Source organism: Schistocerca nitens, chromosome 1 (assembly GCF_023898315.1).
Source record: "Schistocerca nitens isolate TAMUIC-IGC-003100 chromosome 1, iqSchNite1.1, whole genome shotgun sequence".
NCBI classification, from domain to species: domain Eukaryota; kingdom Metazoa; phylum Arthropoda; class Insecta; order Orthoptera; family Acrididae; genus Schistocerca; species Schistocerca nitens.
In genome coordinates this window covers 920,204,529-920,217,335 of record NC_064614.1, presented here as the reverse complement: position 1 = coordinate 920,217,335, position 12,807 = coordinate 920,204,529, and the positions used below count along the sequence as shown (strand labels likewise).

General features: G+C 39.9%; 1 protein-coding gene across 2 annotated transcripts in view; it reads right to left on the bottom strand.

Moving 5' to 3' along the window:
* LOC126192378 (nuclear pore complex protein Nup133) overlaps positions 1–12,807 on the bottom strand; it is a 127,509-nt gene that overhangs the window by 73,769 nt on the left and 40,933 nt on the right. For both annotated transcript variants that reach the window (XM_049932598.1, XM_049932599.1), the window contains exons 10-11: positions 10,426–10,585; positions 2,227–2,339 (exon numbers count right to left, since the gene is read on the bottom strand). In XM_049932598.1, the coding sequence (XP_049788555.1) occupies positions 2,227–2,339; positions 10,426–10,585 (273 nt within the window). The remainder of the gene's footprint in view (positions 1–2,226; positions 2,340–10,425; positions 10,586–12,807) is intronic.

Sequence of the window (12,807 nt, the reverse complement as noted above, 5' to 3'; positions counted from 1 at the left end):
GGGCAGGAAAGTGGGGGTAAAAAAGGAGCAAAAAAGGAGAGGAGCAGGGAAAGATAGGCGATTGGCAGATGTTTGCAAATAAACAGGGTGGGAGATGATAATGGGGAGGAGATGATATGATAGAGAGGGTGGAAACTGTTGGTTGGTGGGTGTGGGGACAGTATGTTACTGTAGGTTGAGCCTGGGATAATTACGACAGCTCAGAATGTGTTGTAAGGATAGCTGCCATCTGTGCAGTTCAGAAAAGCTGGTGGTGGACAGAAGAATCCAGATGGGTGGGGTAGCGAAGCAGCCATTGGTATCAAGTGTGTTGTGTTCAGCTGCATGTTGTGCCACAGTTTGGCTGTGGCCGTTCATCTTGGTGGATAGCTGGCTGGTCATGATATCAATATAAAAACCTGTGCAATGACTGCAGCAGAAATGGTAAATGACATGATTGCTTTAAAGGTGGCCGATCTCCTGATGGGGTAGGATAAACCTGTGACATGATTGGAATAGGAAGTGCTGGGTGGGTGGATTGGGCAGGTTTTGTACCTGGGTCTTCCACAGGGATATGATCCTTGTGGCAAGGGGTTGGGATTGGGAGTGGCATAGGGATGGAATATTATGATGTAGAGATTGGGTGGGCGATGAAATACCACTTTAGGATGGATGGGAAGTATTTCGGATAAGATGTCCCTCATTTCAGGGCATAGGTAATTAAAGTCCTGGCGAAGGATGTGGTTCAGTTGTTCCAGTCCGTGGTGGTACTGGGTGACGACGGGGACACTCCTTTGTGGCTGGTTCTTGGGGGTGGTGGGAGGTTTGGCAGTGTGTGGGGAAATCACGGGAGATATGTTAGCAGACTAGGTCTCGGGGGAATAGTGTCTGTCTGTGAAGGCCTTGGCAAGACCCCTCAGAGTACTGAGCAAGGGACTTCGTGTCACTGCAGACATACCGTCCCTGGGTGGCCAGGCTTTATGGGAGGGATTTTTTGGTGTGAAAGGGATGACAGCTGTCAAATTGCAGGTATTGTTGGTGGTTGATGAGTTTAACAAGGACAGAGGTGTGGATGGTGCCATTGCAGAGGATGAGGTCAACATCTAGGAATATGGCACACTGGGTTGAGGAGAACCACATGAAGCAGATGAGAGAGAAGGTGTTGAGGTTGTGAAGGAACAAGGATAGGGTGTCTTGGCCCTGACTCTAGATCATGAAATCATGAAGATATCATCAATGAACCTGAACCAGACTAGAGCTTTATTGTTTTGCGATGCTAGGAAGGTCTCCTCTAGATGGTACATAAAGAGGTCGGCATAGGACAGTGCCATGCGGATGCCCATGGTTGTGCTGCGGATTTGTTTATATACCTTCCCTTCATGTGAGAAATAGTTCTGGGTAAGGATGAAGTTAGTAAGACGTATGAGGAATGAGGTAGTGGGTTTGTAGTTTGAAGTACATACGGAAAGGTAGTGTACAACAGCGGTACGCCATGAGCACGAGGGATGTTGATGTATAGGGAGGTGGCGTTAACAGTGACAAGTAGGGATCCAAGAGGTAAAGGGGTGAGGATGGTGGAGAGTCGGTGAAGGAAGTGGTTAGTGTCTTTGATGAGGGAAGCTAGATTACAGACAATTGTTTTGGTCAATGAGGGCCAGTGGGGCTGAAATAACCAGCCACAATGGGGCGTGCAGGATTGTTGGGTTTGTAAATTTTTGGGAGCATGCAGAAGGTATGTGTGTGGGAAAGATGTTCTTGGAAGGGCCCAAGGCTTTAAGCAAGGATTGGAGTTTGTGTTGGACTTCTGGGATGGTATCTTTCTGGCAGAGTTTATAGGTGGAGGAGTCATTGGGATGAGGACTGGTATGTCAATTTGGGATCCTGTACTTTACATGATAGTTCAATTCTCAATTGTTAAAAAACACAGTGCAGTAACAATCATACCCTGTGTGTATATCAAAGTATTACATCAGCATAATGGGAGTACACAACGTACACCAGATTATTTTGTGAGAAATATCAACCCGATAGAAGAGAAGATGTCTGCAATGAGACTGAACAATATAAAGCCTACTATAAAGGTGTACTCTTTCGTGCAACTTTAAAATACACACTACAAGGAGAATACACACACATACACACAGGGCAAAATACGTACTACTTATGAAACAAGTATAAAGCACACTGTTCATATTTTATTAACTTTTTCCTAACTTTAACAAAGTTAAGTAATAGTGATTGTATTACCCTATCCCACAGTTTCACATCCTTCAGAAACTGTACAAACAGGTCCAAAGCCTTCTGTTTTCCTTCCAGTTGATGGAGAATCTGGAGAGAACTGGAACTCCCAATACTGACAGCTGAAACATGTGGAAAATTATCTTAGCACTAGTAATGCGATTCAATATTACATTTCTGTATGCAATCACAAGTTTTTGTATGTGCACTATGTACAGCGGAAACAGGCCTTGATGGCCAAACCTCTGCTAGTCAGACTGAGTGTAGTCAGTGTTTAAACAGCCGTAGGCAAGTTCAAGTCCTGAGCATGTGACAGTTACCAATTTTTGTAAGAGATCACAATGGTAGGATAAAATGTCTCCTAGTGGAGTGTTAATGTGCAACTAGAAAAATGAGTGCAATTCCATATGCTCCACTACATCTGTCAGGTCACACAAAATGGCTTATTCACTTCCTTGCACTGTATTTCAGTGTTGAGAAGATGAGCCTGTTACTACTCTATGGGACAGTGAGGCCAAGCACTTTAAAGGTTTAACCCTTACATCACAACAGTTATCTGAACAGGTGACAATCAACAGCAGCTATGAGTGTGGATGATGATGATGATGATGATGATGATGATGATGATGATGATGATCGGTTTGTGGGACACACACTGCTTTGTCATCAGCGCCCATATAAAGTCCCAATTTTCTCACAGTCCAATCTAGCCACTGTCACGAATGATGAGGATCTAGATCTACATCTACATCTATATCTACATCCACATCCACATCCATATTCCGCATGCCACCTGACGGTGTGTGGCGGAGGGTACCTTGAGTACCTCTATCGGCTCTCCCTTCTATTCTAGTCTCGTATTGTTCGTGGTAAGAACGATTGTTGCTATGCCTCTGTGTGGGCTCTAATCTCTCTGATTTTATCCTCATGGTCTCTTTGCGAGATATACGTAGGAGGAAGCAATATACTGCTTGACTCCTCGGTGAAGGTATGTTCTCGAAATTTCAACAAAAGCCCGTACCGAGCTACTGAGCATCTCTCCAGCAGAGTCTTCCACTGGAGTTTATCTATCATCTCCGTAATGCTTTCGCGATTATTAAATGATCCTGTAACGAAGCGCACTGCTCTCCATTGGATCTTCTCTATCTCTCCTATCAACCCTATCTGGTACGGGTCCCACACTGATGAGCAATATTCAACCAGTGGGTGAACAAGTGTACTGTAACCTACTTCCTTTGTTTTCAGATTGCATTTCCTTAGGATTCTTCCAATGAATCTCAGAATGGCATCTGCTTTGCCGACGATGAACTTTATATGATGATTCCATTTTAAATCACTCCTAATGCCTACTCCCAGATAATTTATGGAATTAACTGCTATATTGTAACTAAATGATAAAGGATCTTTCTTTCTATGTATTCGCAGCACATTACACTTGTCTACATTGAGATTCAATTGCCATTCCCTGCACCATGCGTCAATATGTTGCAGATCCTTCTACATTTCAGTACAATTTTCCATTGTTACAACCTCTCAATATTCTACAGCATCATCCGCAAAAAGCCTCGGTGAACTTCCGATGTTATCCACAAGGTTATTTATGTATATTGTGAATAGCAATGGTCCTACAACACTCCCCTGCGGCACACGTGAAATCACTCTTACTTCGGAAAACTTCTCTCAATTGAGAATGACATGCTGTGTTCTGTTATCTAGGAACTCTTAAATCCAATCGCACAATTGGTCTGATAGTCCATATGCTCTTACTTTTTTCATTAAACGACTGTGGGGGAACTGTATCGAACGCCTTGCAGAAGTCAAGAAAAACGGCATCTACCTGGGAACCTGTGTCTATGGCCCTCTGAGTCTCGTGGACGAATAGCGTGAGCTGGGTTTCACGCAATCATCTTGTTTGAAACCCATGCTGATTCCTACAGAGTAGATTTCTAGTCTCCAGAAAAGTCATTATACTCTAACATAATACATGTTCCAAAATTCTACAACTGATCGACGTTAGAGATATAGGTCTATAGTTCCGCACATCTGTTCGACGTCCCTTCTTGAAAATGGGGATGACCTGTGCCCTTTTCCAATCCTTTGGAACGCTATGCTCTTCTAGAGACATATGGTACACTGCTGCAAGAAGGGGGGCAAGTTCCTTCGTGTACTTTGTGTAAAATCGAATTGGTATCCCATCAGGTCCAGCGGCCTTTCCTCTTTTGAGCGATTTTAAATGTTTTTCTATCCCTCTGTCATCTATTTCAATATGTACCATTTTGTCATCTGTGCAATAATCTAGAGAAGGAACTACAGCACAGTCTTCCTCTAAGAAACATCTTTGGAAAAAGACATTTAGTATTTTGGCCTTTAGTCTGTCATCCTCTGTTTCAGTACCATGTTGGTCACAGAGCATTTGGACATTTTGTTTTGATCCACCTACCACTTTGACATAAGACCAAAATTTCTTGGGATTTTCTGCCAAGTCAGCACGTAGAACTTTACTTCCGAATTCATTGAACACCTCTTGCATAGCCCTCCTCACAATACATTTCACTTCGCTTAATTTTTGTTTGCCTGCAAGGCTTTGGCTATGTTTATGTTTGCTGTGAAGTTCCCTTTGCTTCTGCAGCAGTTTTCTAACTCGGTTGTTGTACCATGGTGGCTCTTTTCCATCTCTTATGATCTTGTTTGGCACGTTTTCATCTAAAGCATATTGTACGATGGTTTTGAACTTTGTCCACTGATCCTCAACACTTCCTGTACTTGAGACAAAACTTTTTTGTGTTGAGTCGTCAGGTACTCTGAAATCTGCTTTTTTGTCACTTTTGCTAAACAAAAATCTTCCTACCATTTTTAATATTTCTATTTACGGCTGAAATCATTGACGCAGTAACCGCTTTATGATCGCTGATTCCCTGTTCTGCGTTAACTGTTTCAAATAGTTCGTGTCTGTTTGTCACCAGAAAGTCTAACATGTTATTGCCACGAGTCTGTTCTCTGTGTAACTGCTCAAGGTAGTTTTCAGATAATGCACTTAAAAAAAATGGATGATGATGAAATGATGAGGACAACACAAATATCCAGTCCCCGGGGAGAGAGAATCCCCAACCCAGCTGGGAATCAAACATGGGACACCAGTATGGAATGATCTTAGTATGAAAGTGGGTCACTGGTGGTATATGGTCAGAATTAAACAGTTGTGATAGATGCCACTTGACATAAGCGTCACACAAGTAAGAGGCACTACAAATGCCTCAGTTTCACCTATACCACAAGCAGTGCAATTGACTGACACGCGCACCCACACGCACATCCACACCCACACGCACACGTATATTTGGTTCTTATTTACACACATATGCTGTAAATTTGTCTCTGATCACACAAGCATTAGTGACGCCTCCATTTTCACGTCATGAAGCAAATATGACGGGTGTTTCAGTTTGTGGTTGCTCTTATAATGATGCAGTATACTGTTCATCTCGCTTGTTGATGACAAAATTTAACATTTAACAATCTTATGTGTGAAATCAGGGTTGACCTCAATACATGTTGGAAGAAGCAGTTACCAGTTGCTAGTTACCATATGAAAGGTACATTACCTGTACTTGCTATGCCTTTGAAATGTGCTTATTAATATCATTTTTGATGGTCCATGTTTTGATGCAGGAAATGGCCTCGTCAATTACGTTTTAAGAGGACATGCAGTGGTGTTACTGTCTCTCTGAAATTAGATGCTTTCATGAATTTCCCTCTGCTCCAGGCAAAATGTAGTGACCCATCTCTGGATGCATCCAATAAAAATCGAAGAACTTAGGGGCTCTTCTCAAAATCCTTGTGAAAGTGAAAGAAATCTTAAACAGATCCTCCTTTTAACTAGTATAGGGTTCATTCACCACACATTTTCTTTTGCCAGGTTGCACCGACATCTCATCACGTATGCAGTGTTTAGAATTAAATAATATCTGCAGCATCCACTGAGCTAATTTACTGTAATGTACTGATCACATGCCTATACATATGGATCACAAACTAAAAATCTCACTATATTGCTCACAGTGAGTGATCTCAATCACTACAGTCTTACAACTCAGGTCGTCAGTATCATGTGTTCTTGTAGCCACCTGTTGTTGCATCCACTAGATGACCATCTCCTGGTGGGATATGACAAACAAAGCATCCACAAATAAAAATATGCTCTGTATTTGTATCTAAAAGAAATAACAAACCTGCAGAATCAACCACTTTTCCCCAAAGACAGAATGGTTTTTTCCTAAAATTCTAGTATTTAGCTGAAAGAAGATATATAAAGTTACTCCACAGTGGCACACATTCAAACTTTTGGTTGACTGATGGCAACAAAGCTCTCTCCAAATGCTCAAAAAATTGTGATCATTGCACAAGTTAAAAACCATACGTATATCACTCAACATATTTTATGAGCACTCTGCTAGGGCACAGAAGAAATCTGCCAGCAGGACTTTTGCCATCCACTGGCTATCCAAACCATCTTTGTACTGCCTTAAGGTAGCTTTCTCCTGTGAAATCTCCAGTTCTCTCAGCAGTCCCCTTAATATGACTTCATTACTGGCAAGAAAGGTCTGATGACTTATCACCTCCAATGCATAAAGTTGATTTGGTTAATTACAAGTTCCAAGGGTCACTTTGAGCACTGTATTGTAATGGTGTGTAGTGGGTCAGTTTACATAATATTAACTTCACTGGTATTTAAATGTATCTGCATGCTACCCATTTACAGGTTAGTTCACAAAGCAGAAAACATTATTATTTTAATAACACAAACAGGTTCATAACACTTTTGAACTAAATAGCTTCCAACTTTGTAAATTATAAGTCTTTTATGGAAAGTGATTCCAAAGGAATTTTTTTTCTGTTCAATTTCAATTTAGCTTTGCTACCTGTCAGACATTTAATATGCAAATGCATGAAAATGCTGTGAGATGAAGTGGTCATTTGGAAGAACTCTAATAACTTTTGTAGCCTTTGATAATGACGGAAAGTTGAAATGCGTAAGGTGTTTTTGGAAATAAAAAAAGTGGTCAACATATAAGAAAAGTTATTGAAGTACATTTAATATCAATGAGTCCTTCTTCTTCTTCAGTAGCGCTACAGCCCTTGGTGAGCCTTGGCTGCTTCAACGATCTGCCTCCACACTTCTCGCTTATTTGCTGCTCTTTTCCACACCCCCAGACTCACATACTGGTGAGATCCTTTACTACATCGTCAATCCACCTTCTTTTTCTAGGTCTCCCTTTTCACCTAGCTGAATGGATCACACCTTTCATCATTTTCTTTGGAATTCTATCCTCTGCCACATATCAATGACTACCGTATTTACTTGAATCCAAGCCGCACTCGAATCTAAGCCACACCTGAAATGTGAGACTCTAAATTCAAGGAGAAAGAAAAGTTTTAGGCCGCACCTCCAAATCGAAACAAAGTTGGCCTATTGTAATATGAGACACAATTAAGGTAGGATAAATGACGATACAGCTACAGTAGTTTGGTTCGAGTCGTAAGCTTAGCAGTTAAGCTTTACCAGGTAGCCTATTGCTATGCGTCAAGCGTGCTTCATCTGGTTTGAATCGATTGCTTATTTTTCTTTGATCTGATAAGTGCCGTTCTCTTTGTTATAGGTGTTTACGTCACTCTAGGCTGAAAATGCATTATTGTACTGTGTCATGCATTGTTTGTCGCATTCTGATAATAAGTGTTTACGACCTGTCGCCGCTCGTGGCATGGCTTGCTTTTGTGCGCGTTACCGCCGCTTTAAAAAAAAAAAAAAAAAAAAAAAAAAAAAAAAAAAAAAAAAAGAAGAAGAGGAATTGTCTCATTAGCGAAATGATGGCAAGAGACTGCTATTTGTTGTTACTTACACTGCTGCTTTCTTTGATAATGATCAACAAGAACCAAATAATAGACTGCGTATGATAGATGTTCTGAACGAGAGTTTAGCTAAAACTTTTCTCCGTTTAAAAATCTTTGCAGACGCCTCTTTTGTACATTACATTCTGCACAGAAATTTAGAGTCATCTTAGATTTTAAAATCTAGTCAATTGCCATGCTTCATTTCTGATTGTATCACTATTAGGCATAAGAATAATACATATATAAACATGACATGATATGTATATTCTTCCGCATTTTTGCTGTCTCACACTAGTTTCGTAGGTTATTAGGCAGACAGGATTTAAATGAGATAGCAGCAAACACGAAAGAATACATGGCAAAATGTTTATATTCGTATTATTCTTATGTTGAAGAGAATACTGCATGTGATTTGCAATTCATAAAAGTTCCTATTAGCAACCATCTCTTCTCACAGGTAGGAAAAAATTCAGAACGTAGAGTTGGCCATATTGACAAACATCCCAAATAGTCTTGCCAGTCAGATTTTCGTAGTACATTGAAATGCTGCTACATTCGAAGATGAACAACACTGAATTTGTATTTACTTCATTGAATAATGTATGAAAATACAGTGGTCGAAACTTGGGGAGGAGTAAAAAGCTCATCTTACACCTTTTTTTTTTAATTTATTTACTGACGCAGAGCTTTTGGCGCCAGTATTTATCTTTGTGCCAGCAAAGCATGCCTGTGTAGCGCTACATATATTCGACAGCAGAAGTTAGTTGTGGCGGCACCTACCAACAATTTTTCAGAACTTCCGCTTACTTTGCACTCGATTCTAAGCCGCAAGTGGTTTTTTGGATTACAAAAACCGGAAAAAAAGTGCGGCTTAGATTCGAGTAAATATGGTAAGTGATCCAAGATTTTTGTAGCAGAATTATTCACTCTTTCCTGAGCTAAATTCAACTTTACGGAAGATGATACAATCTGACATTTGATGAAGCAGCAGGCAGTGCCAACTGGAGACATCTATACTAGTCAGAGACAATCAGAGTCATATAAGCACTACTAATAAAGTGTATCATACACAAAATATTGCTTTTTAGCACTGTCTTATTAAAAACAAACAGTCAGAAAAAATGTGATTAGTAGTAAGATTACAAAGGTATACAATGTGTGTCAATGAGTTTTATACAGATGTATTGTGTTAGGGTGGTCTGAAGCCTGATAGTGAAAATGATAATTTATTTTTTCAAAAACTTTTTACATAATCTTCTTTAATATTAATGTACTTCATTCAGCAGTTTACCAGTGGCATTATTCCACCACTATCCTGTTCCTCTGTAAGTGCTGCTAAATCACTTCTCAGCAATGACTACTAAGGGAGACTATGTTTTGGTAAGAGATGGAAGTCTGTGGGAACCAAATCTGGGGAATGGGGTGGACGTTTCAACACATCATAGAAAAGCCCCCTCAATTATTTGGTTGCCAAGACTGTTGTTATCAAGACTGTTGTGGGCAGATGCATTGTCAGTATGAAAGATGATTTTTGTCTCTTCTTCTGTGAACCAAATCTCTTTTCTTTGAATTTCTGCATCCAGAGGTCAATTAACAGAACACATTTTCTATTCCAAACCATTGATACCTATATCTACACCTACATGTACATTATTACTCTGCAATTCACAGTTAAATGCATGGCAGATGGTTCATTGAACCACCTTTAAGCTATTTCTCTATGGTTCCACACTCTAACAGGGCACAGGAAAAATGAGCACGTAAATCGCTCTGTGCAAGCTCTGATTTCTCTGATTTTATCATAATGATCACTTCTCGCTATGTAGGTGGGAGCCAACAGACCTTTCCTCCTATTTGTGTAATCCGTCTTCTTTGGTGCTAAAGACCTTGCTTCTGTCCACTGCATTGACTTATCTTGCTTCTGGTATGCAATGGCAAATCTATGTTTCATCCATATACCAATGTAGACAACCACTTTTGTTTTTATGAAAACACTTAAAACTGTTTGGAAACTGTAGCGCAAATTCATTTCTGATCCACCATTGGCAGGCATAGCAGTCTTCTTGCAAATATTTCTCACGAGTAATTTCACATGATGCACAAATACAGCACATATAATTTTTTGTTTGTATTGCTTAATAATTCTGTCCACAGAGGATTAAGTGAAATAGGGCAATGTTATTAAATGAAATCATATGATGAGTTCTGTTAAGATTAGAGCACTTTTTAGTATTTCAACAGCGCCAAGCACTACTCCAATTCATTCAATGTAAAATCCATCACTTGCACACATGTTTATTAGAGATAACCTACTCTTACCTGACGATCTCACTTCACTCCAGCGAGGATCAGCAGCTGGAATATCATTTATTAGGTCTTCACTGACTTTCACAATGACTGTATCAATAACATTGTCAATTTCATTGATAGTTTCTGTGTGTTCAGGGAAAAGGTCTTCAATAATTTCTTCACTTTGGGACTGAAATAAATTTAGACATGAGTGAAAATTGCATGCCATTAACACACACATTTACTGTGTTTCATCACAGCAGTTCTATGTTTTAAAACAAAAACTAAATTTAGTTTTAACACACTGCCCAACATGTGCCTACACACATAACAGCATTATCATCATTCTGTAAGTCATGGCAAACTATGGTATATTACACAAACATGTGGCATTGCCGTAATTTCAGTAAATACATTTGAAAGCCCTTGATAAACATTACCAAAATCAACTGATAGATTGCAACCACAGGCAAGGATGGCTCTGTACCAGCACCTGATATATTCAGTGTGAGATTGGCCATGCTACAAGATGGATCCACCCCCATCCACCCAACTCATCAGATCTCAGTTCATGTGAATCCGACCACATTCCACAACTGAGGAAACCACTGCGTGAGAGGCACTTGGCACATGGCATTTCAATGACAGGTGGCATGCTAGACACCGAGTGGATGATTGTCACTGGTGCCTTCCAAAGTCTGTTTATAATAAAAAACACACTGGATCAAATGTTCGGAACGGAAAAAAAAAACCATATGGACCATGTTGTTAGAGGAATTGGAGGCAATGATTGGTATGTTGTACATTTGATCATATTCCTGGGGCGTCTGAAACCAGACAGATTCCATGAACTTGTCCCATTCTTCTGCTTCAATGAGAAGCCAAACCAAGCTCAACACGTCCCTGCTAACAAGTTCAATTTTACCTCTGAAATATGGAACAAAATTGTGCAAAACTGGCTCTGCTGTTACCATTGTGGTGAGATTATTGCAAGTGATGAGCAGTTATTTCAAGCAAAGCAAAGTATAGGTTTACTCCGTTTATGCCACATAAAAGTTGCAAATGTAGATTCAGTTTACGACAGCTGCAGAGATGGTATCCAAGTACATTTGCAAAATCTTTCCATACCTTGGTAAGCAGGAATAGCGACCTGGCGACCAGCATTGGATCTGTACATTGTCCATCTCATGGAGCCATCTGTAAACTAGTGACGGAACATGACAACAAACAACTTCTTCACAACACCTCAGCTTCCTAAGAAACTTCAACAGAAGAAAATGTCTTTAGTGACAACAATGAACCAGATTCACTGATCAATCCCCTACTGCGTGAATGAGAACAAATCTGAACGAATTCCATCCATCATCTGGAAAAAAGACTGATAAGCCAGAGTGCACACATACACTGTACCGAGGGAAGAAGATTAAGAATGTCAATATTCTCAGCGTACTAGATCCTGAAGTAATAAGAGCAAAGAAGGAAAGAAGTCAGAAACTTAAATTCTCCAATGCAACAAAAGTAAGGGGTGGACGTCAATCTAGTGATTCGTAAAATATTCAACTAACGTTGCTTACAGGTGGTGGCCTAGTATATCTTCTAGACTATCAAATAGTGGAAAATCCACAATGGAATAACAACAACATTATGGAAAGGATGAATTGCAACTCAATATAATGAGGAGATGCTGGATTGCAGACAAATGGCTCTGAGCACTATGGGACTTAACTGGATTGCAGACAGGCACAATAAAATGTCTGCTATATATCTGAGATTTCGATCAAAGTCTTCTTCTGAAGTATAAAACACACACAAATGTTCATATAAGTACAACTCTCACACACACGACCACCATCTGTGGCTGCTGAGACTTCAACTCCAGAGAAAAGGCTTGTGGACGAAACTTCAAATGTATAGCAGTCTTTTGTTGTGCCTGTCTGCAACTTAATGCGTCCTCTATATGGCGAGCAGCAATCTGCTGTTCTACAACTCCTTAGACATGGCAGTAATAAACACTAGGGTCATCTGCAATCAAATGATCAAAAATTTCCTGGAGGAAGACTGCATTCATTCATTCATTCATCAGCTGGTAAATGAACTTACAAATGGGGAAACAACAAAGAGCAGGACGGAACACAAAAAGGCAACCTTATGGAAAAGCAGTTTTAGTACTGCACAAATCAAAAACTGAAAGAAGCGTTAAATTAGAATTTGCAAAAGAAATATGACTAACAACATCTGTGAGAACTGTACCTGTACTGTGATTTCAAGTTTTACAAACAAACAAGTGAAATAAACGAAGAAATGTTAGCAACTTTAGAAATAGGTCACATTTCTCGGTTTACACACACAATTTTGCAGAACTTCAATGTAAAGCTTCAACTGAAATGTTTATGTAACATACAAATGAATTTA